Consider the following 24,976-nt stretch of genomic DNA (forward strand, 5'->3'; position numbering starts at 1 on the left):
TCTAACAACTGAAGCATGTGATGTTACGTATAAATCTTTTGCACTAGAAAAATAGTTTGTGCTTAACAGCAAAATATATAGTTGCGGTTTAAAGTGAATTGGTAAACTGATGAACATATCTATAGTAGTGCGCGTGATCCAGTATATCCATATAACCAAGAGGAAAATGAATCAGTAAGTTCACAAGTGGGGGAGACACAAGAGAGAAATATATCAGTTGATGTGATTATTACACGAAAATGCACTTGGGAACTTATCGTGTTTCATTTTCCCCATGGACGCATAGGAATATACTTGATCACGCGAAAAAAATTTGAAAGCGAAGCATACACACAAACACACACACACATATATCTTTTTTCTTTCTTTCAAACTATTCGCCATTTCCCGCATTAGCGAGGTAGCGTTAAGAACAGAGGACTGGGCCTTTGAGGGAATACCCTCACCTGGCCCAATTCTCTGTTCCTTCTTTTGGAAAATTGAAAAAAAAAAAATGAAAAAGTATAAAGTATAATAAAAAAAAAAAAATATATATGTGTGTGTGTGTGTTTGAGTGTATGCTTCGCTTTCGACATAATCTCGTCTGTGTTCTTGACGATGGTACCACTGTGGTCGAAAGTAATCCAAAATGGCACGCAATATCGACAACCTGTTCTCCAATCCTACAGCTTTTTACTACTCACGTCGAGAGTAGTTACCGCTCATATGTGTAGTTTGACGGAGATATAACGTAACACAGTTTATACAAGCGTTGTACGTTCACTAAGTTGTTTACAAAATGGGTTGGAGGAAAGAACCAGCCAGCGTGAAGAATGAGGCACTAACTACGTTAGTGCGAAACTACTCGACGTACAGCGATTTAGATTCCCCAATAAACTGAGGACATATAGCGGAACACAATCATTCCCTAGAAACACTCAGTGAATGTGGTCATTTGATAGGCTGAAGGATGCCATGTGTTGCAAGTGCAAAACAAACCTAGATTTTTCTTAATAATAAAAAAAACATTGGGGAAATACATGTACATCATCCCAAACACAGAGTGTGAGTAGTTAAACATTTCAAGAAAATGTGTAAAGTCTTCAACTGTGACATGTGGTCAAAAATTTGTTCGCAGAAGGATAAAACGATGAACTAAATCGGTTATCTAAAGAGCTGCATGACTGCATCATGCATGGCGAGCCATTTACTAAAATAATACAAGGGATGTTGGTTAAGGGTCATAAAGACATTTTCATAATAAGGTCAGAGACGTACACTGGCGAAAATCTAATGCATTAGTATGTGCAACACTATCAAGGCGTTTCTCAATACAATTGAATTCTCAATATAATGTCACAAGTGTTTTAACCAGAAAGTGAACAAAGATATTTTTCACGTTAAAAAAGAGTAACTAAGCTAAAACACAATTTTATTTAGACTATTCTGGACATATTAAGATAATATGGCAGTTGATTCTTGACATGATAAACCTGATCTTTAAAATCACTGTCGAAATTCTTGCACTTCAGTCACTACTACTTATATAACCACTCAATGGCCGGATCATTTCTGCTAGCACATCTAGGTCCTAGAAATGATGCTAGAGTGATTACATGAGGTCATGACACGAACCTCTTTACAACGTAATTTGTCTAAACTGTTAAGGATTAGGTTAACTCCTTAATGATCCTCTGTCACCTAGATTCTTGCTATTCCAAAGTCACATTACAAGCTAATATCATGAGCTCTTCTGCATCATTACATTCAGTACAAATTACTTTTACAGGTTTGTTACAGTAATCTTTTGTCTGACAAAAGAAAGAGGCATCCCTACATAGTTAAGGTAGAGCTACAGATAAAGGCATCTATATAGAGATAGGGTAGATACAGAGAGCTAGCTTCATGACGAGTTGGTGACGGCCACAACTTTCTGCGTGAGGAGCCTGCGGTAGAGGGAGATGTACTTGGCAGCGGTGGCTGTGTGCGGGATGAGCAGCTGGGCGCAGAGGGACGTCTTCGTGAGTGTTTTCACGTTCAGGCCAGGAGGACCCAGCATCTGCAGGAACTCCAGCACGAAGGAGTAACAGTTGAAGGATGTCTCGGTGTACCTTCAACAGACAATGGAGAGAGATATTATGACACGTATAGATACCAGGTATGATTATTATGGACAGGTCATATGGGTATGATATATGATATTCACACAAAAGCATACATATCTCAATCATAGACATACATGTGTGTGTGTGTGTGTGTGTGTGTGTGTGTGTGTGTGTGTGTGTCCCACACCACCATTGCTCAACTCCAAGTCATTAGCAAATACTACCAACCTCTCCATGGACCAGCAGGGGTCATGGGCGAGAGTGTGGAGGGTAAAGTCCCAGTACTCCTGCCAGACGGGGTCCAGCTGGTTGGAGGAGTCAGTGATGATGGGGACAGACAGACTCTGTGTCCAGGAGGAGGTGTAGTCAGAGTGGAGGCCCTCGCTGTCATACTCGAATACGCAACCCTCACTGTCTGTTACGCCGATGTGAAGGTCACTGCTGCTCCGGTAGTCACTGCATAAAAACATTAAGTCACTCCAGTAATCTGTATCAAAGCTGTATTGACAACATTCTTTTCATAAACTTCAAACAGCGCTCAATGTGAGAGAAGAAAATATCTTGGCGGTTGGTAAGGGACTTCTATACACTCACAAAACAGGAGGAACAACTGTTGTGCTACACAGCAGGACAAGGCTGGCATTGTCAACAGGTCACGGGGAAAAATTTAATAAAAAAAGACGCGAGCATAGAATATGTGGGTGTTAAAACTCCACTGGAATGAAGTACTTACTGGAGGAAGTCCCCCCTGGAGGGTTTGATGACAATGGTACACGGAGCCTGCGATGCTCGCACGAAGGGGTACGGAACCCTGTGAGAAAACAAAAGAAAATCATACAACCTGATTATAACTATAAATGATGGGATTATGGCGGCTTACAGACTGAAAATTGCTAAGAAGTAATCAAATTCTACAATGTGTATACGACTGAATATGGAGTACGCTGGAGAGAACATAACATTAAAAATGTGATGGCGAAATGGATAAAAAAATAAACTGGAAATAAAAGAGATGATTATGGCCTTAAACTCGGGAGAGCTGGGGTAAAAATGCCCTAACTGGGGAGTTGGGGGGGGGGGGGAGTTTTGGACAGGAGTATCAATAGAAGGGAATGTTTGAAATGGTGTAACATTAGTCGAGAGAAATTACGGGGACCTTAACCTTAAAACGAGGGATGAGAGGGGGATAATACCTTCAACTAAGGATCCTGGGATGATTCTATCCAATGAGGACATGTGGGATGAAACTACTCCTGACTGGGATCATGGTATGGTCATGAGAGCCGTATTAACTACGGTATGGTCTGGGATCAAAAGGCGAGGATAAGCTGAGCTGGAGGAAATATGCTGTGAGTTTATTGTCACAATATATACAGAGTGATGCCATCTTGCATGAGAGCTCCAGGGGAGGTGATATAACCTACTCAATTATGAGACGCGCGCTTTTATAAGAACGGCCATGATGAAATGAGTGAGGTATCAATGGGGTAAAACAGACACTTCTGTTGATTGATATAACCTTAAAGGAAATTTTGGCACAGCCGCAAAGAAGTAAATTTGGGGTAAAAAAAAAAGCTGATATAGGCTCATTTAAGGTAAAATTATGCCTACAGTGGACTCACATAAGTAAATAGGGTGTAGGGTAAAAAGCACCCAGAAGAAAGCAAAGACTGACCTGAAAGGAGGGGTGGTGAGGGGTTCCGTGGTCAGGTCTGCGCCACACAGGTAACAAGTGGGCGGCAGAGAGAATCCAAACAGTCGCCCCTCACAGTGTTGGTAACATATGATGCCTGGGTCCAGGTTCATCTCTACCTATGGGCAGAACAGGCGTCAGAAATTGGCTTTATCTGTTTGTGAGAAAATAGGGTCAAGGTACATCTCCTCTTGGAGAGATTGATTACAGGTCAAAGATCATCCTGAACTGTGAAAATCCAATGAAAAAAATCCATTAGAATTAGAGAGAACAAATTTCAAGGTCCATCTCAAGCTGTGAAGATCATATGTAAAGGATCACTTCGACCTAGACTTCACAATTATCATGAATCATCTCTTAATTACTTGTAAAGAGGTTCACTTCGACCTAGACCTCACAGTTATCATGAATCATCTCTAACTACTTGTAAAGAACCCAATGACTCTCAGACAAGCCAAGACGTCATAAAGAACCCAATGACTGTCAGACGGGTCGGGACGTCTGGTGAGACAAGAGATGTGGAGAAACTACCCTTCCTAGTTTGTCCACTCTCACTACCCGGCTGACTGGGGTGGTAGGTAGGTAGGTGGACTGCTGGGGTTCCTCCCCCAACCAGCGGGAGGACCAGACACCGAGCCAGTTGCCAGTCCATCTGGCCGGGTAGTGAGAGTGGACGAGCCAAAGAAGGAAGAAATACGTCACCACATCCCCAACACGTTGACTCCAGTCTTGATGTGATTGTCCCAGACGACCTAATGTACAGACCTCTGGCGATAACCTCGTCACAGACCACTGTCATCTGGCTTTCCCATGCAATGTCGTTAAGCAGAGAATCTTCTTATAGACCACTAGGTCTTCTGTTATTTGGCTTTGCCAGTAGATAACCTCTTCATAGACCATCAGGTCGTCAAGCAGATATCCTCATCATAGACCATGACATCTGTTATAGCGGTCCTCTCTATGTACAACCATGTTCCGTTCCCATAACGAAGCCGCAAATCAGAGGGAGGGAGCCAATTCTCAGCTAAACCTAACTTGATGCACATGAATCAGTGATTCATCATCTTCAGTTCAAGATTCTGACTTCCTTAATTAAGCAAGTTGGTGCAAACCTCGATCATGATGCCCTGGCCTTTGACCCTAAAAAAAGGGTCTGCCCAAAGGCCAGGACATCACACCCAAAGGCCAGGGCATCATACCCAAAGGCCAGGGCATCATACCCAAAGGCCAGGGCATCATACCCAAAGGCCAGGACATCATACCCAAAGGCCAGGGCATCATACCCAAAGGCCAGGACATCATACCCAAAGGCCAGGGCATCATACCCAAAGGCCAGGACATCATACCCAAAGGCCAGGGCATCATACCCAAAGGCCAGGACATCATACCCAGGGCCTCACCATCGTGAGGGGCCGTACTCTTGAACTTCATGTGAAGGCAAACGGATGAATCACTGTTGTGCTTCGAGCTCGGTTAAAGTGATACTCGGTTCCCTCCATGTTGGCAGAGCCATCCACAGTAGCTACTAAGCTGCTGGCACTGAGGGCAGTGGACGGTGGCGGGGAGCAGTCGACCTGGGGGATAAAAGTGAAACTGTGCTGGACGAGACACAGCTCTCACTCTCTTGCTGGATGAGATACACTTCTCGCTCTCTCGGTGGACGCCCGTCTCATTGAAAACAGACAAGTGGACCCAATCCTAATCCCTAGTTACCAGTGACTCAATACTGATACGTTGCTGCATACGACCATCGTAAGGGTGTGAGATATGTATCTGACAACCCTTGCGACTTGGCTTATCGCGGTCATTGCTATGGCTGAGAGAGAGAGACTCGCTCAGACTATATTTTCGCCTGTACTGACCATGATCTTAAAGCAACCTGACTGTATGATATATGTCCATATATGAATGACGCAGAAGGCACCGGTCTGGTTACTGAACACCTTTTTTTCTTTAACCGCTCTGTCTATTTCTCATATACATGTTACTCAGGCTTCCGTCTCCAGGAGCTGGCAGCCAGCTTTCGTCCCTCCGTCGTTAGGGTAGCCACGCAGTACCCGGCAAAGGCAATGCGTTAGATGATTCCTTGTGTGGCCGTCGGCAACTCGAGGATGAGTCGTTCTGATGTCTGTTCCTTTGTCTACATCGCTGTTACTAAGTTATGGAACTTTACTCCTAATCCTTTTACAGCTAAAGACTTGGTCCTAAAAATAGGCAAGCTGTTTTAAGATCCTCTTCATTTCCATCTCTAACCCTTAAACACTGTTGGTTGAATTTTTCTTCCACTTTCAGAAGCTATGGTTCCCTCTGTCTTTCCAACATTCAAAGTCTAAATCCCGAGTGTTCCTCTTCAATTTCCTCGTACCAGAAGAACATCCTTACCTCTCACACATTTGAACTCCCGTCATTCACTTAACTTTCTCTTGTCTGTTTCTTCCTTACTTCAGCTTTCTCTTATCTTTCTTCATTGTTGCGTTTCTGCTAGCCAACCACTCTCCCAATCACTCGTCGTCCATGTGCACATTCATTTACATATACTAATAGATACTATCCAAGAAATTTCACATTCAGTGACGAAATCGTCGTCCACGTACACGTCGAATAAGTCACCGTAGTCTCGGAACAGAATGATTATTCTAAAAATCAGAACATGTTTATTTTTTTTCTGTCTTTTAATTACCGTACATTTCACATGTGTGTTTAGAATTCTTAATGGATTGTTGCATTTACGAATTCTCGAGTATCGGCTATGATGATGCCTCCTTCTTTCGAGCAGCTAAGCTCTTGAATTCTCTCTTCCTTCTTCATATAACCCTTATTCTTCAAGAGTCAGGTCTACAAACACTTACGGAGCCCTGAATAATTTCTCATTTTATTCTGTTTTCCTCTTTCGCCCAAGATGGCCTTGACTGAGCCATGTTTGCCCGTGCAATGTAGGCCGTGAAGAAAAAAAGTTTTTACAGCCGATTACCATTACATCAAACATTTGATTTTCTTTTTTGTTCTTACAATGCACGAGTATACTGGCTGTATCCGCGGTACAAAATAACAAGATATCATGTAGGTGTCACGTAATGATGTGACGTTACGTGGCCACCGTGAGGAAGGGGATATCTGGGTAAAAATTCGAGGGGGCCTGAAAGAGGAGAGATGAAATCTAAGACATTGATAAAGTACAATAGGAATATATATATATATATATATATATATATATATATATATATATATATATATATATATATATATATATATATATATATATATTTTTTTTTTTTACAAAGATTATCATTTATTGCCGTCTAACTCGAGGACCCCGTTGTTCTTTCTCCTTAGGGCCCTGGGGTGTCATATGCCAACCCCTTCGTAGCGACCGTCAGCTGTACTCCCAACGACACGTCTCGCAAAAGGTGACTTTTCACTGTTGTGATCTTTCCCATGCGGAGCCCTTTAACTCTCTCTCTCTCTCTCTCTCTCTCTCTCTCTCTCTCTCTCTCTCTCTCTCTCTCTCTCTCTCTCTCTCCAAACCCACGTAAATTATTCGCTCGAGTGAACCGTCAGTAAAATGGATTACAGTTCTGGTGAAATTACCAAAGATATTCGTATTCCCGAACGACTATTTCAGTCTGGGGGAAAACAATGTCCAAAACTGTGTGTGGGGGGAAGAGGTGGTTGGCCAGCCTCCCAACGGAATAATCAACCTCACCCTAACTTTCTCCCAGGGCTTTCTCTGACCTTTCTCCTCCCGACGCTGATTCAGTCCGCTTTGTCTCAACACTGTCGGTCTGTGTAGGTGTGTGAGTACCTGTTTATGCACGTGAGTAGGGAGTCTCACACGCAAGCAGCCCCAATCACGTCTTTATATACCTAACACACGAATTTGAATCAATGCTAAGCTCAATTAATCAAATTAGCTAAATTACTTAATCATCCGGGTCAGAAGAGGGCGATGCGAATGTGTCTAATTTGCACAGTGTCTAACCCTATAACCTAATAAAGGCCTAGTTGTAAATGAACATAAGAACGGATGAGGAATGACCGGAGGGGATCTATCATTTTATGTAAGTGGAAAAAGGTACAAAAATTAACATGAAAAGTATCCAGGAGCTGGTATCACGTCTAACGAAAATGCTCTTTTGCTTGTTCGTGAAGAAACCAAAAAATGATGGTCCAGTAGAACGCAACAAAGATATGCCTAAAATACGTGAAATAAGGAGGAAATCCAAGATTTGCCCTCATTTCAGGTTAGGAAGAAAAGAGCAGACAAGATGAACTTTGACGTCACGATAAAGTTATGCCCTTTAAAATCCTTGAACTCTATTATCAGATGACGTGATGGCGTTGTATGAGCCCAGATTTGATTTCGTAATGCTTCATTTAGTTTACTCTTCACAGCTTGTTGCACGGACCGCCCAAAATCGAAGGCAAAGGTTCGAATCCTGATTACAGATAACACTAGAAAAAAAGGTTACCAAATCTAAGATCGCTACTTTATTAGTTAGTTTAGAGGGAAGTTTACGTCGGTAATATTGGAGGTATGAAGAGGAAAATTGGGTTGAATGAATGTACCACTGGACAATGCCATTCCACCGTTCGTTGACAAAACAACGAGGCCGTTCTTACTGGAGCATTTGCTGGGCGTAATCAGAATTCTTAGGTCAATGACCAGCTGCTCAGCAGCACTCCAGCCTTCCGCAGGATCGAGCAGACGAGAGCACAAATCTACTGATACCATTAAAAAGATACTCATGCGATAGAGTGTAATCAACACTGTCATAAGGCATTTCTATCCAGTAAGTGCTCCTGGTTCGTTCGCTCATAAAACAGACATAATGATTCTGTTAATCTAAACGTTTTTTAGTTTAATTCTGACATATTTGAAATGAATTGGCGACATATAACTGATTTCGTGAGTTTCAGGTATAATCATGATTTTCATTTCCTGGAATGATTCCCGTTCAGTTTCCATTTGTGTTATAAACAATCCTTATTCTCTTAATTTACTGCAGTATATATAAAGTACATTCCCTCGAACTGTGACCAGGATCAGTATGAATTCGGCAAGCAACAACGTTCAAACGTACACTGAAACTACGGCTTACACGTTCTTGTTTTTTCCACCCCTATCATGTCAGACATATAGTTCTGGTAAGTGGAGTTCTCAGCTGTGAGGTAGGATGCTATAATAGTGTTTCCCCTGGGGTGAATAATGCAGTGGGAGTCTTACATAATCCACCAGATCTAACCTGTTTCATGGTTTGTTTAGATTCACTTTGGTTTCGCTCTGAAACCGCTAGGATGTGGCGCAAGGAAACTTTGAAATACTACTACTACTACTAATAATAATTATAATGATAATTAGAAAAATCACAATACGTTCAATTTCTATGGTGACAAAAATCTCTCGTGTTTCATTTTGCTGCCAAAGAGTGACATATGAATAACTTGCAGGAAACAACACACTGATGTAGTGGAAGACGGATAAAAAGTACGCTGAAGAGACGATCGGGAAAGTATAAGGTCAGTACCATCATAACATGACTATGTCACCTTCAAGACTTCCTGACGAGAAGAACTGAGGACGGGTCGTCTGAATACAAAGGGCCCGAGCCAGGCTTTGGGCTGGCGAATCTCTGATAATGACATCTAGTTGAATTCTAAACAGGTTCACTATAAATGCCTAAAGCTTTGTAACGACACTATCATCAAAAAGTACTTCACTTGTGTAAAAAGTCAGAGGTTTACGTAGAACACCATAATTCTTATGAACTACAAATTCTTATTCATCTGAAGCTCAGGCATCTGGTCACCTCAATAGTTCATGAATGAGTAAAATAAGAAAATATGTCCAACATTATTGCATTGCTTTTAGAATAAATGTAAGCCACAGTTATCTAGGATTACCTTTAACAAATTTCCTTCCTAACTCACCTTCGCTGAGCCTCACAACTCTACGTGACTTCTACAATCTTCTTCCTCTTTCCTCGTGTGTTGCACTGCACGGCTTTAAAGGCTTCCGAGATCACTGTACGTGACAGCTGCAGCTCCTTCTCTCGTCTGTGTGGGACCGCAGGTGATGGAACTCACAACCTCTCTGCACTACGGTGTTCCCGTTGGACATTGAAGTAAGTCTACAACCTAAACACGGAAGATTTGGTGACTGAGCCTTAGGTGTACACTACCAACCTTCCGTCTCAGTTGACAGTTTTTGTAATTTTCAACCATATACTTGATTTTCTCTTAGTTCGCAAGATTTTGAATATCAATTCTACATAAATTTATATCTATTAGATAGTGCAACACGTATATATATCTAGCAATACTTAATAAAATCTGTCTTTTTAAAACAAATTTACAACCTTCTTGGTACATGTACAGGCAGGTGCAACACGATTGGCTTTTCAAGAATCAGATGCCAGAGCTTAACATTGTTATGATATTTTGCTCTTCCAAAGCAGCTGTATAATCTTATGGTTAAGCTTCAAAAGGTGAAGTTTTAAGAAAATCTAAAATCCTTAGTTCAATATCTTTTTTTGTTTACCTTTTCATGAATACAGATATTTCACATAAAATGATTGTCTTTGGAAACTGTTAACCTCGCATTTTAGTGATGCCTCATCTCACGTTTTCTGAAATTTGCACCTTTCCTATAAATCTCGTGTTATTTAAACCCTTGGCGTTTTAATGTGCATAATGCCATTTCCCCTCTCCTTTACTTACTACCATTCTGTTCAAAATAATCAGTAGGAATGATGCTGGATTATTCATATCGCTATATCCATATCGCTATATATATATATATATATATATATATATATATATATATATATATATATATATATATATATATATATATATATATCATATATATATATATATATGGGAGCGGGGGCTGGAAATCCTCCCCTCTCGATTTTTTTTTTTAATTTTCCAAAAGAAGGAACAGAGAATTGGGCCAGGTGAGGGTATTCCCTCAAAGGCCCAGTCCTCTGTTCTTAACGCTACCTCGCTAATGCGGGAAATGGCGAATAGTTTGAAAAAAAAAAGAATATATATATATATATATATATATATATATATATATATATATATATATATATATATATATATATATATATATATATATGCCTTAATTAGCAGAAATATACCAGAATAACACAGTGAGTACCATCCAACTTATCACATGAAATAAAACAAAGAGTGTATAGAAAGACTGGTAAGCACCTGTTGAAGTAAATGAACAAAATTCTCAGCTAGTAACACTATTGGCATCTATTGAGCCATCAGAGAAGTATTTTGTTATTTTTATTGGGGTACTGATATATTTGTCTTAGAAATTATAGCATGCAGATTAAGCATTTTTTTTTTTTTTTGCAATTCATGGTTAATTTAGCATTTTTGGAATACGTTTATGCTGTCGTTGATAATGGAATTATGCTTTTATGCTTCAGGTATGTTATGCATGCTGACTCTTTATGCTTTCTGTAGCTTCATGATGTGCCACTTTATAACTAACCAGTATGTCATGAAACCCTAATCATGTTGTTTTCGTTATTGTAAACTTTACAGTTACACTGAGGGGATTTTGGTACACGGAGACATCATTTTTATAATGCTAATATACTGCAGACATTTACATTACTCAAAAAGTTTCTTAATATTGTTAACTTAATTTGTTTTGCATGCCATTGAACTTTTCTATCTACTTAATCTCAATTTCTTTTATTAACTTTATGTAGTCATAAATGAATTACAACAAGATACTATCGCATTTTTGGGGTGATATTCACGTGGACAAAGTTAATATGGATATCACTTAAGGGCAAATTGTATATCTTATTCGATATTCTTGATGCGACACTATCTATGTTGGAAGGGATTTGAAGTGGTTTGTTATACAGTTATAGTACTATGCATATTTCAGTAATGTGATTTTCATCGTAAATGAGAGATCAACTTATTCAAACAATTCAAAATCAAAGCTATGGCGTACAAAACATGTTTTAAACTACAATAACTAAGCAAAGGCTGACAATATGCATGATACATACTTCCGAGATATACATCAGTTTCCCACCTAAAGATACAGAATGCTTCCCTGACTGCTCATTACATGACATTAGTGTCAATATCCGAAAACACTTCACTTCGTCATCAATTATGATACAAGCTTACCCATCTTATCCATACGGTTCTCCGCCTACATGAAAAACCATAGTTAAAAAGCAAGTATGGAAATAAAGACAGATCTCAGACTAGGCGGCCATTGGTTCATATCCCCAACAAAGACGCTCATTGGTAGATCATACGAACTCTGGATTTCATTGGCCATCTCCTCGGGTGGAGCGTGAGCTGATTGGTTCGTTTTAGGTCCCGTATTTATGAAGGCTGAGTTTGAACCATGTATTTACAAGAGGAGTGTTAAAAGGAAAATCGACTTTTAGATACCCATGCTGCTCCTTATTTGAGGTGAGTCGTGCTTGTAAATATAATTTGACAAGGGGAAAATATGTTGGTGGTTGTATTATTCATTGTAGAGTTCGAAGTAGGAGCATAATCCTGCAGAGAAGAATGAATGTATAGCAAAATTTCTTAGGCAGTATCAAAACCTTTCCTAACATGCATGAACTTTTCCTTACTTGAACTCGTGACAGTTTTGCTATCCAGGCAGCTGTGATACGCTTCACAACTTCCTTGTTTTCACGATGTTAGTTAAACACTCCAGTATCAGATAATGCCTATTGATATTATCAAGCAGACATTTAAGAAAAAGCTTTGGCTGCAGAAGAAGAATTTCACAAAGTGTTGAGTATCACGTCTTAAGTATTTTGGAATTTACTGTAGTATACCATGTTTTATGAATTTCTAACTATGAATGCAGTGTTGAACAACATTGACTATTTTTCAGCTCCAGTCTTCAAAAGAACGAGTAGCTGGGTGAATTGAGGAGGCTACCCATAGGCCATATTTGGTGCCTGGACTAGTTTTGTTGTGGCCCTCAGCCCTCTTGAACTGCTTAAAGGGACCCCACTGCATTTGCATAGGGGTCCCCAACAGCCTCTGTTGCCTCAAGGCAACTACAGGTCTCAATTCAGATCTACTCTTAATGCTATTCCATATTTTGGTATCATCTGCAAATGTGTTAGTGTTACAGTCTATAGTTTCAGGTATGCTACTCACAAGTGGTAGAAACAAGTCCCAAAACAAATGCTTGTGGTGCTCCACTGTCAACCCCACTCCAATTGGAGTTCTTCGCACACAGACACTAGTTTAGAATGTTGCCCTTAACACCACATACTTTCATTTTGCAATTGCAGATGTCCTTTGATAGACTAGGAACATCCTTTCTTATAATGTTGCTTCTCAGTTTTCAGAAATTTTGTAGAAGGCTGGTAAAGTGACTCATTTGACATGAACCTATGTTGATGTGCTGTAAAAAAATTATTCAATTTACCTTCCTACCTTAGGGTTCCCTTCTGTGGAGCTCCTGCAGTGCTCAAGAAGTCATCCACATCCATCAGATAGGGCCATAGGTCATTGTCTTTTGTGTGGAAGCAAAATAGATAAATAGATAAATGTTCAAATTACATTTTGTAATATTTGATAGATGAATGGTATCCAGAATGTAGATGAGAAAGTGTAACGTACGTAGAAAAGCCCTTATAATCTTTCTGATTTTTATTATTTTTTTTTGCTGGAGATTTATGAATAATGTTATACTCATTATTTTCCCATTTCATTCCAGAACTTAATATAATAGACACATAAAAAGATTAAAAGATCGATCATGTCGGACAATATTGTTGTTGCCGTCCGTGTACGGTCACTGATTGCCAGGGAGGAGGCTGACTTTGCATCCCTGCATTGGCAAATTAGTGCTGAAGACACCATTACTCAGACTGATCCAGCTACTCGAAGACCCTTATGTGCACCGTACAAATTTGGTGAGTGACAAGTATTTTCAACAGATTGTATTTTATTTCTAATATGAGCTATAGATCATTTCGATAGGAATTTCATCCTCCTAGGAGGGTGATGCCTCATCATGGAGGATAAGTGTTCATTTGTATAATGCTTCATTTCTATTAGTGAAATAGAAATGAGAAGTATATGAATGGTATCAGCAAGGAAGTGGTGCAAGTGATGAGAAAGTGTACAGTTAAAAGCAACAGGTCAAAGGAAAGAGCAGAAGCTGAAATGGAAAGCAAATGAGAAATAGGATGATGGAATGTTGGCAGATGATAAGAAAATGGTGTAACGAGAATAAATAGGAGCATTGGGCACTGAAATTTTCATTAAGATGATGTGCAGTAGTCTCAAAGGTGGATGGTATTGTTGTTGATTTTATCAACAATGTGAATGACATTATTAAGTATGGAACATGTAGTTGATCTGGTAATACATTTTCTTTTTACTTCTCAGACCGTGTGTTTGGTGCAGATTACAGTAATGAGGATGTGTATGTTGAGGTAGCACAGCCAATTGTGGAGTCTGCTCTTCATGGTTTTAATGGTACAATTTTTGCCTATGGCCAGACATCTTCCGGTAAGCTGAATGTGCTTTACCAGTCCTTGCTTTCTATCTGTCTATGCATATCTCTGATGCCTGTTCCCACCTGAAATACCAGCAATGAGGTGGCCACAAATATAGAGTATCCATAACTAGTGAACTCCAGTGCTGCTTCTTAGCCTTCATGCCTCACCCTTAACAAGCCACTGGCAGAGGCTCCTCCCTAATGTTCCTAATGACTTCTACCTTATGCTCCTCCCCTAATGTTCCATCTTACTATTTCTACTTGTGCATAGTTTATGTTTTTCTAAATTAACCTTTCTTGCCAATTTTGTGTTCCAGTGTTTGTCAATGTGGATATGCAACGTGATGCTATCCAGGTATACATGTTCAGTTTTAGTAACATTAGGGGCAATCAACTTCATGCAACTCATGCCACATTGATAGATGATTGGATTATGAAGCCAAACAACCTTCTGTTGATAGAACATCTTTACCTCCTGCATCAGGCATAATTTGTGAGAATCATGAAAAATGTTAATGCACACAGACATTTTGAAGGCTCAAAGGTAAAACATTTCTTTTTAAGCAAAATATACAAGCAATATGGAATATAGAGGCCATTGTGTGACTATGTAAGGGTGGTATCTTTTAAGAATAGAATTTTTGATTTGGTTAAGTGCTTCAAGACTGCATAGTGATCAGGTCCTTGTACCTGGCTGTATTATGAATCCTATTGTACAAAGTAGGAAAGCTGATAGAATCATTAAATACTCGATTACACCAATGGTATGCAGTCCCCTGATTCTTGTCTGATACCTCAGATGGCCATGTCTATCACATTTAGTTGTGAATTTTGTTTTATATTGTGTAAGATAGAATACTAAATGAAAATATTAAAATATTACCCCTGGGGATAGGGGAGAAAGAATACTTCCCATGTATTCCCTGCGTGTCGTAGAAGGTGACTGAAAGGGGAGGGAGCAGGGGGCTGGAAATCCTCCCCACTTTATTTTTTTTTCTTTTTTTTCTTTTTTCCAAAAGAAGGAACAGAGAAAGGGGCCAGATGAGGATATTCTCTCGAAGGCCCAGTCCTCTGTTCTTAACGCTACCTCGCTAACATGGGAAATGGCGAATAGTTTGCAAGAAAGAAGATAAAATACTAATTAGATTAGTTTGCTGCACTGATAGTGTAAGGTGCTAGATTCAGTTTTAGGGGACCAGAGAACAAATTTACTACTACTCATGGTGAATTCATTGTTATATACTATCCTCTAAGGGCATATCAGTATTATCCTTGCCAACTTAGTTAATGGAAAGGAATATAGCCACTACTCAGATAGTTTGTGTGCCAAACATTATAATCAGTTAGAATTAACAAGAGGTACTTGTAGTACATATCTTGCATTAATGAGTTAAACAGTATACAATATTTATAAGATTACTTATATATTTACTTAACCAGAAGTTATTTCTTTGCACTGTTGAAGTATTTTTGTTTATTGGTCTTTATTTATTCCATTTAGGCAAGACATTTACAATGATTGGTGACAAAACTAAGCCTGGAATAATTCCTTTGGCCATTCAGAACATTTTTGGAAGCATTGAGAACACTCCAGATCGGGAATATCTTATAAGGTTGGTAGATGCAGTTATGATATGTTCTTTAGGGTACACTGTATTTTTAAGCCCATTCAAATGAGCAGACTTTTATTAGAAATATGTAAAAGTAGGAGTATAATCACATTGCCTCAGATGTTATCTAGATGTTAGTCAAAATTTGGACGTATTCGTCTATTGAAGTTTAATTTCCAGATTATTTTCTGTAAATTTTGCCATGGTGCTTGCTTTGAAGAATTGGAAAAAAAAGTTACTTGCAAGTGGCAATTATGGATCTGGAGAAAATGTATGATAGGATGCACAGACATGCATTATGGAAGGTGCTAAGTATATGTAGATTATATACTTGATAGAAATTACTCTATCTAGTTTATGTGGTTGAGAGAGCAGAAGAGGGTGTTTTGAAGTGGTTTTGGGCACATGGAGAGAATGAGTGAGGAAAGATTGACCAAGAGGATATATGTGTCGGAGGTGGAGGGAACGAGGAGAAGAGGGAGACCAAATTGGAGGTGGAAAGATGGAGTGAAAAAAATTTTGTGTGATCGGGGCCTGAACATGCAGGAGGGTGAAAGGCGGGCAAGGAATAGAGTGAATTGGAGCGATGTGGTATACCGGGGTTGACGTGCTGTCGGTGGATTGAAGCAGGGCATGTGAAGCGTCTGGGGTAAACCATGGAAGGCTGTGTAGGTATGTATATTTGCGTGTGTGGACGTATGTATATACATGTGTATGGGGGTGGGTTGGGCCATTTCTTTCGTCTGTTTCCTTGCGCTACCTCGCAGACGCGGGAGACAGCGACAAAGCAAAAAAAAAAAAAAGTGTGTGAAAGAAGAAAGTTAAGAGTAAATGTGAATAAGAGCAAGGTTATTAGGTACAGTAGGGTTGAGGGTCAAGTCAATTGGGAGGTGAGTTTGAATGGAGAAAAACTGGAGGAAGTGAAGTGTTTCAGATATCTGGGAGTGGATCTGGCAGCGGATGGAACCATGGAAGCGGAAGTGGATCATAGGGTGGGGGAGGGGGCGAAAATACTGGGAGCCTTGAAGAATGTGTGGAAGTCGAGAACATTATCTCGGAAAGCAAAAATGGGTATGTTTGAAGGAATAGTGGTTCCAACAATGTTGTATGGTTGCGAGGCGTGGGCTATGGATAGAGTTGTGCGCAGGAGGATAGATGTGCTGGAAATGAGATGTTTGAGGACAATGTGTGGTGTGAGGTGGTTTGATCGAGTGAGTAACGTAAGGGTAAGAGAGATGTGTGGAAATAAAAAGAGCGTGGTTGAGAGAGCAGAAGAGGGTGTTTTGAAATGGTTCGGGCACATGGAGAGAATGAGTGAGGAAAGATTGACCAAGAGAATATATGTGTCTGAGGTGGAGGGAACGAGGAGAAGAGGGAGACCAAATTGGAGGTGGAAAGATGGAGTGAAAAAGATTTTGTGTGATCGGGGCCTGAACATGCAGGAGGGTGAAAGGAGGGCAAGGAATAGAGTGAATTGGAGCGATGTGGTATACCGGGGTTGACGTGCTGTCAGTGGATTGAATCAGGGCATGTGAAGCGTCTGGGGTAAACCATGGAAAGCTGTGTAGGTATGTATATTTGCGTGTGTGGACATATGTATATACATGTGTATGGGGGTGGGTTGGGCCATTTCTTTCGTCTGTTTCCTTGCGCTACCTCGCAAACGTGGGAGACAGCGACAAAGTATAATAAATAAATATAAATATATATATAAAAAGAGCGTGGTTGAGAGAGCAGAAGAGGGTGTTTTGAAGTGGTTTGGGCACATGGAGAGGATGAGTGAGGAAAGATTGACCAGGGGGATATATGTGTCGGAGGTGGAGGGAACAAGGAGAAGAGGGAGACCAAATTGGAGGTGGAAAGATGGAGTGAAAAAGATTTTGTGTGATCGGGGCCTGAACATGCAGGAGGGTGAAAGGAGGGCAAGGAATAGAGTGAATTGGAGCGATGTGGTATACCGGGGTTGACGTGCTGTCAGTGGATTGAAGCAAGGCATGTGAAGCGTCTGGGGTAAACCATGGAAAGCTGTGTAGGTATGTATATTTGCGTGTGTGGACGTATGTATATACATGTGTATGGGGGGGGGGTTGGGCCATTTCTTTCGTCTGTTTCCTTGCGCTACCTCGCAAACGCGGGAGACAGCGACAAAGTATAATGAAATAAAAAAAAATATATTTATGTGTATGTATGTATATACATGTGTATGTGGGTGGGTTGGGCTGTTCTTTCGTCTGTTTCCTAGTGCTGCCTCGCTAACATGGGAGACAGCAACAAAGTATAACGAATGTATAGGGGATAGGGGAGAAAGAATACTTCCCACGTATTCCCTGCGTGTCGTAGAAGGCGACTAAAAGGGAAGGGAGCGGGGGGCTGGAAATCCACCCCTCTTATTTTTTTTTTAATTTTCCAAAAGAAGGAACAGAGAAGGGGGCCAGGTGAGGATATTCCCTCAAAGGCCCAGTTCTCTGTTCTTAACGCTACCTCGCTAATGCGGGAAATGGCGAATAGTTTGAAAAAAAAAAAATAAATATAAAAATGTGTACATGAGTGGATGGACCATTCTTTGTCTGTTTCCTGACACTACATCACTGACACAGGAAATGGTGATTATGTGTAGTGAATGAAATGAAATGAGAAATTACTCTAGTTACTGTACAGTATATATGACAGCTAGAATGTGGATGTGAGAGTATGGGGGAGTTATATTCATCTGTTCCTAGCACTGCCTTGCTAACACAGGAAATGGTAAACATATGAAAAAAAAAAAGGGAATTGAGTATATGCTGTGAGGAAATTTTACTTGAAGAATAAGACATGTTTATAAGAAGGAAGGGAAGGGGCATGTAGTTCATTGTGAAGGTGAGTCTGTGTCAGGATGTCACCTTAATTGTTTATATTTTCATGCAAAAGAATAATAGGGAGTGAATGTGTTGGAAATGAAATGTTTTAGGACAATAGTGTGCTGTGAGGTGGGTTGATAATGCGAGACATGATTGTTTCATTTCTCTGAGAGGGCTGACCAAGGTAGTTTGGATATATGAAGATGATGAGTCAAAACAGACTGACAAACAGGATCTGTGTGTCACAAAGTGGTAGGAGCAAGGGAAGTCACTATCTTTGACCAGATTTTTTCATAATGTCAGGGCTAGTGCTTAGTGCTCACTACTTAGTCTTGCTTGTTGAATTGAACTGTTTTTCTCTGCTGCCGCTTGTCTGCAGTCAGAGTTTCTTCAGGGATTGACTTCAGCTATAAGTCTAGTTTTCATTAAACATTTCTTTAGTTATTCCATGTATATTTCTCATTTCTCCTGGTGTTGCATTAAATAATCTTTCAGACTTTTTTGAAGGATAGTCAAATATATTTTATGATCTTGTCTTTTCAATATGTTTCCAGTTATTGTTACTTGATAATTTTGCATCTTTGTTTCTGTGATGCCTTCTGTTTGTTAGCATACATATATTATGATGTATCTTTCCTTTCTTTCTAGATAGTAGAGTTCTTCTTTCAGCCTCTCACTGTAGTATACTTATTCTTTTTAACTTGTTTATTACTGTCTCTTTAACGACCATACAACACAGCAGTATTTGGTATTGCTTCCTAGTTATACGTAAAGCATTTTTGTCATTAGCTTTTTTTCTCGTTGCGGAAGTTCTCAATATCATACCACTTTGGCTTGAAGGTTCTCTCTTATCAATAAGCTCTGTAGATTAAAGTTTTTTATTCATGATATCTTCTAAGTTTTCATGTTTTCTTAACTGTGTTATTATGAATTTATGGTCCCCTGAGGAATATGCCATGTTGTTGATTGTCCCATGACTTATTTTCTCAAATTTCTCTGTGAATCCCGTTAGGTTCTTTCCTGTCCATTTATTAGGTATATTTAGGTCTTGTAGCCTTTCTTGGTGGTATTTTGATGACACTGTTTACTTGCTTTCCTGTCATCTGCAAAACCTCTGTCTGTAATGTCCTTTATTTCTCTTGTCTGTATCTGAAATCATGCTTACAAAACGTTTTCTGGCTATTACTGTTATTTGTAGTACAAGGTAATTGAGGAGGAGGTTGAGGGTTGAAGTGAGGGAGGCTTTGGGATATTAGGTCTTGAATGTTCAGAAGGGCAAGAATCATGCAATGGACAGAATGAGTTGGGGCTCTGTAGTACATGGCTGTGCTTCTGGGCTCAAACAGCTTAAGATTGGATGTGTGCAAGCACAGCCATGGTTGTATTATTCCTGGTGCTACTTAACTAAAGTGGGAGAGGCAGTCATCTACTTTTTAAGGAAATTATTGAATACTACAGAATTTGGTGTTGCTGTGCATAAGATTAGTTGTTCTTTTTGCAAGTGTCATACCTGCTGATATTAATGACATGTTTTTCAGAGCATCATACATGGAAATCTACAATGAAAATATCACAGACTTGCTTGCAGATCGTGATTCTCGAGGAAAGTCTTTGAATGTAAGAGAAGATACCTCAGGAGCTGTCTATGTGGCTGATCTGAAGGAAGAATGCATTAATTGTGAAGAAGGTGTAAGTTAGAATCTTCCCACCAGTAATAACTTATTACATAAGTTAGGATTTTCTCACCAGTAGTTTCTTTTAACCTAACTTGGAATCTTAATAATATTACAATCAAACTTGGATATGATCTTTTTCTTATTTTTTGGGGACTTGATTTATGGAGGCATTTAATTTATGACACTGAACTTGGGTATTTATTGACAAAAGTGATGAAAAAGGTAAAAGCATAAAGACGTGAATTTAGAAAAAGGCATAGAAAAGATTCATTAGAACAGATTTAGTGGTTTATTGAAATTGTACATTGTGTATTAAGCTGTCAGAGACTATATAAAGTCTGTTATTAAAAATTTGAAAGTTTTAGTGATTGTAGTTCTAAGTTGGAAAAAAAAATTATTCATATTTTTGTGAGAGGTTATTTAGGTTATCAAAGGCAAAGAGCTAAATTAGGGTAGATAATGGGGAAATGTTTAAGATGTCATGCTGTTATGTGCAAGGGCATTAGAATATTAGAAATTTCATGGTAAGATAGTGGAACTGCATGGAGGAATAAAAAAAGATTTAGTGAATACAATAAATCCAAAGACATTTGCCCCAGAAAGGGAATTATTACTTGAAATTTGGGCAAATGAACAGAAGGGGTTAGATATTTGAAAAATAGTTCTGTTTGGTAGCAGGGTAGCAAGTCTGCCCGAGGGAGTCATACATCCTTGCCCTTTGCCAGCCTGGGGGAGTGGGATTGATGATATCAGTTCTGTGATGTTAAATCCAGTAAAAGGTGCTCTCCAAGGTGATGAACAATGTCTTTCAGTGGGTTGAACTGGGGGACATACAGTGGTCAAGGTAAGCCATAAAAGTCTTTGGGGCTTCACTTCACTATATTTTTCATGATGGCTAGAGAGTGTATGTGTGCAAGTGAGGCTGTTGTTAGTTTGTCCTTGATGCCACTACTATTCTCAAACCATTTCTTTTCACCTGGATATCAATGCCCTGAGAATAAGTTGGAATGATTGTTAGGGTGTGGTCAAGCCCTACCACTTGGGTCTCACAAAGCTAGTGGTTTTATGCCTTCTGACAGCCAGAAACATTCTGTCTACAGTATAAGCCATGTTAAGATTAAGTTCTTACCACTGTTAACATTACTGCTTAGCCATCCTGTGGCTTTGAAGTTACGAAGGTTATACACTTTCTAGGACATTGATTGAAATTGGTTGCTCTGCTGTTACCAGTTGCAGGGTAGTTGTAAAGGTCCATATATTCCATTCCAGTAAGGATTATACTTGTTCATCATGCAAGTCCTTGGTCGGGAAGAATGGAAGCATGCTTAAGTAAAGCACTCACTCTAACTTGACTACGACTTGCGTTTCCTATCAAGCTGCTTAATAGCAACATTTAGTCATGAGGTGAATTCTGTATCAGTATGGAGAAGATTTAAACCCCCCTGAAGTCTGTTTTTTCACATGCTTATGAGCAGAATGAAGCTTGGTATTTTAGTCGTGTGGCTTGGTATGCCTTTTTTTTTTTTTTTTTTACTTTTACATGCATGACAACTAGATATGAAGTTCAGGATGTATATGTATATGAGCGGTATGGTTTTATATTTTTGAACCCATTTGATGTAAATGAGAATGGAAAGAATAACATTTGAGAGGTAGATACTTTTGTAATAGCACCATATTGTATTAGAGAAGCAGTAACCAGATTAAATGCAATAGCATTGAAATGTCACCTACTTATATATCTTTCTAAATATCACTTTTTGCCCTCTGTTCAGTTTCAGAGTACCTCAATTTATCCCTGGGGTAACATAAACCTGTTGGGCATAAACCTCACCACTGTATTCTGGGAACCCCAAATGATCATTATCACAATAGTTGGGGGTGTTGTATAAGTGCCATTATTATTTTTCCTGTGATCAGGAATTTCATACCTTCAGGGGTTTTATATACCACAGTGTGGAATACTGCTTCCACATTTGGAGTGGCTTTACCTACCTCTATATCAGCCAAAGTGAAATCGGAAACCTTCAGTCGCCATAATTCATCAGTTGTCATCTCTCTCCAACCACTTTTTTTCACCAAGATGTTGCTGCCTTTTCCCTCTTCAATATATGGTTTCATATTAGCTGCTGCCCTTTTGAGTTGTTTGCATATATCTTTTTGACCTAGTCTTAGACCTATAGTTTCTATGTGGAGACCATCCACTTTAGGATTGATCTTTGTTATACCTCCTTTCCTTGAACAGCAAAGCTGTGGAATCCACTTCTTTTTTGTCTTTCCTCCTTCCTTTTAACCTTTGATTTATGTTACAGATAATAGATGAAGAGCTTTCCTTAATTTTGTAGATATTTTTCTCTTGCTTTATTTTCTTCTCACATGATATCCATTATTGGGGTATGTTTTGCGAATAATGCTTTAGTCCCAATGAAAAAGAAATGATAGTTATGATTTTTTGTCTCTTTTTTACAGTTACTTGCTTTGATGAGAAAAGGAAATAAGAACCGTCATGTAGGGGTAACAAATATGAATGAGCGCAGCTCTAGATCGCACACCATCTTCAGACTGGTAAGCAAATTGTAGGAAAAATGGAGTGAAAGAGTACAGGAGAGAGAGAAATGGTGGAAGAATGCATGAAATGATGCTATGGATGCATGTAAGGCAGAGATGAATGGAGAATCTTTTGCTGTGGCTACCCCCACGGTGGGAGTTCCCAGAGGGAATAGGCATCAGGAAGATAGATAGATAGAACAAACTGTTTCATGTCATCAGCCATATTCATGATTTTAATGCAATTAGGTATGTCACAGAGTATCCCTTATGAACCCTGAAGAAGAAGTAAGAAAGATATATATATATCTGGTGTGACAAGAAAGATTGCCTAGACGTTGTAATTTTAATGACTGGGCTTTTTTGTCATCAAGAAAAATTAAGATCTGGTGAGACAAAAGGGTAACAAGATGTAGTACTTTTAAGGACTGAATTTTCTATATGAGACTTGATCACCAGGTATCAAAAATGGAAAAAGAAATAAATCATACAATTTTGTATACCTGAATGTATAACCTTAACCCTCAATGGCAATGGGTGCCACAGGTTTGGTGAGACTTGAGAGAAGGAGCATGACTTTCCACTATGGTCATTAATGCATTACTGAAGCCTCCATTGACCGATCCTATGTTTGGGTTGCCATCTGTGGCCAGCCAAAAGAGCTTACAATGTACTAGAAATTCAGCTTGTGGCAGGAAATTAAGTGTGTAGATTGATGACATTGGTACCCTGCAACTTGAGCATCAGTTGATCCCCTCAGGACTAGAGGGGTTAAATATCCAGTAGATTTATTGCACAATTAGTAATCTTTGATAATCTCTATCATCAGGAATGTGTAGGAAAAACTTCTCATTAGCCTTATAACCACCTTTATAAGTATATGGCCTTTGTCATACAGATTCTATGCACATGGTGACCTTGCAGGAATTACATGGATTATTGAATGACGTAAACAGTAAGGAGGAACTCTAAATGTATCAGTTTGTGGGGAAAGTGAAGAATATTAACATCCAACATGCTGATGTTTCTGATGTAGTTGGGTAATCAGACTTCCATTCTTTATTCAAATAAAAACTAGTTTTGCATCTTTTAATTTCTTTCAGAATACCATGTAAGTTTTTGATTTGGGAAATGAGTATTGTATTCTTTTTATAGTCAGCACCTATGGCACTTTTTGACTTGTTAGGGAGGCTTTGGGGTATTGGATCATGAGTATTCATGAGGACAAGAGATGTGCATTTGATTGAATTGATTGGAGTGATGTGGTGTATAGCATAGGGGTAGACATGTCTTCAGTGGGCTGAACTAGGGCATTATGAAGCGGACAAAGTAGATAAGAGTAGTCTGTGTGGCTTAACTCTTAAGTGTTATGCTATAGTTTTGGTACATTATTCATGATAACCAGAGGTTGGCTGTGTGCAAAGGAAGCTAGTGTTCATTTACAATATTCCTGATGCTGTCTCACCTAAGGTGGACAAGGTAGGTAAGCATAAAAAAGAATAAGATATTGCTGTGTTATAGCATCTTCAGCAGAATAAGGTCCAAATCTTCAAGCACATTAATTCATATACTTTTTTGCTCCATATCTTGATGAAAGCCCATCATCATCTCTCAGAATATTAGAATAACTTTTGATTTTAGCTTCATGTAATTCTAATACATTTAATTTTACTTCAGATCTTGGAATCCAGGGAGAGGAGTGAAGAAGATGGTGGTGAGGGGGCAGTTACAGTTTCTCACCTTAATCTTGTAGATCTTGCTGGTTCAGAGAATGCATCACAATCTGGTGCTACAGGAGAGAGACTAAAGGAAGGCGGATATATCAATAGATCTCTTTTCATGTTGGGTCGAGTTATATCACAGCTAAGTGATGGAGAGTGAGTTGAAAGAAAATGATGTCCGTAAAGTATACGATAAGAGTGTGAAAGAATAACTTAGTCCCTTATTAAAGACAAAAAGATGTACTATTTTGGTTTACCTCTCGGATGCAGTTTT

General features: G+C 39.3%; 2 protein-coding genes across 4 annotated transcripts in view; one reads left to right on the top strand and one right to left on the bottom strand.

Annotated features, from left to right (window-relative positions):
- Positions 1 to 1,397: 1,397 nt before the first annotated feature.
- On the bottom strand, positions 1,398 to 11,965 carry LOC139759862 (MKRN2 opposite strand protein). 3 transcript variants are annotated; one of them, XM_071682377.1, is made up of 6 exons: positions 11,950 to 11,965; positions 9,706 to 9,912; positions 3,760 to 3,896; positions 2,818 to 2,895; positions 2,313 to 2,540; positions 1,398 to 2,090 (listed from the first exon to the last, which is right to left on the bottom strand). In XM_071682377.1, exons 3-6 carry the CDS (start codon positions 3,888 to 3,890, stop codon positions 1,883 to 1,885), a joined length of 645 nt encoding a protein of 214 aa, XP_071538478.1. In that variant the 5' UTR covers positions 3,891 to 3,896; positions 9,706 to 9,912; positions 11,950 to 11,965; the 3' UTR covers positions 1,398 to 1,882. The 3 variants fall into 3 exon arrangements, with proteins under 3 accessions (XP_071538478.1, XP_071538479.1, XP_071538477.1); XM_071682378.1 differs by lacking the exon at positions 11,950 to 11,965 and having other exon boundaries at positions 3,760 to 3,892; positions 9,706 to 9,945; XM_071682376.1 differs by lacking the exon at positions 11,950 to 11,965 and having other exon boundaries at positions 9,706 to 9,945.
- Positions 11,966 to 12,115: 150 nt separating this feature from the next.
- Positions 12,116 to 24,976, top strand: part of LOC139759863 (uncharacterized) — a 59,591-nt gene continuing 46,730 nt past the window's right edge. Inside the window, 7 exon segments of the mRNA XM_071682379.1 lie at positions 12,116 to 12,243; positions 13,520 to 13,718; positions 14,197 to 14,319; positions 15,810 to 15,921; positions 20,297 to 20,447; positions 22,904 to 22,999; positions 24,659 to 24,858. Of these exon segments, the coding sequence (XP_071538480.1) occupies positions 13,562 to 13,718; positions 14,197 to 14,319; positions 15,810 to 15,921; positions 20,297 to 20,447; positions 22,904 to 22,999; positions 24,659 to 24,858 (839 nt within the window). The 5' untranslated portion in view covers positions 12,116 to 12,243; positions 13,520 to 13,561.

Source organism: Panulirus ornatus, chromosome 34 (assembly GCF_036320965.1).
Source record: "Panulirus ornatus isolate Po-2019 chromosome 34, ASM3632096v1, whole genome shotgun sequence".
Classification (NCBI taxonomy): Eukaryota; Metazoa; Arthropoda; class Malacostraca; order Decapoda; family Palinuridae; genus Panulirus; species Panulirus ornatus.

Coding starts and splice junctions, on each gene's coding strand:
- LOC139759862 (XM_071682377.1), bottom strand. CDS start 3,890: ATGAACCTGGACCCAGGCATCATATGTTACCAACACTGTGAGGGGCGA. Junction 2,896..3,759: donor CTCACCACCCCTCCTTTCAG/GTCAGTCTTTGC, acceptor GTTTTCTCACAG/GGTTCCGTACCCCTTCGTGC. Junction 2,541..2,817: donor TCCAGGGGGGACTTCCTCCA/GTAAGTACTTCA, acceptor GTTTTTATGCAG/TGACTACCGGAGCAGCAGTG.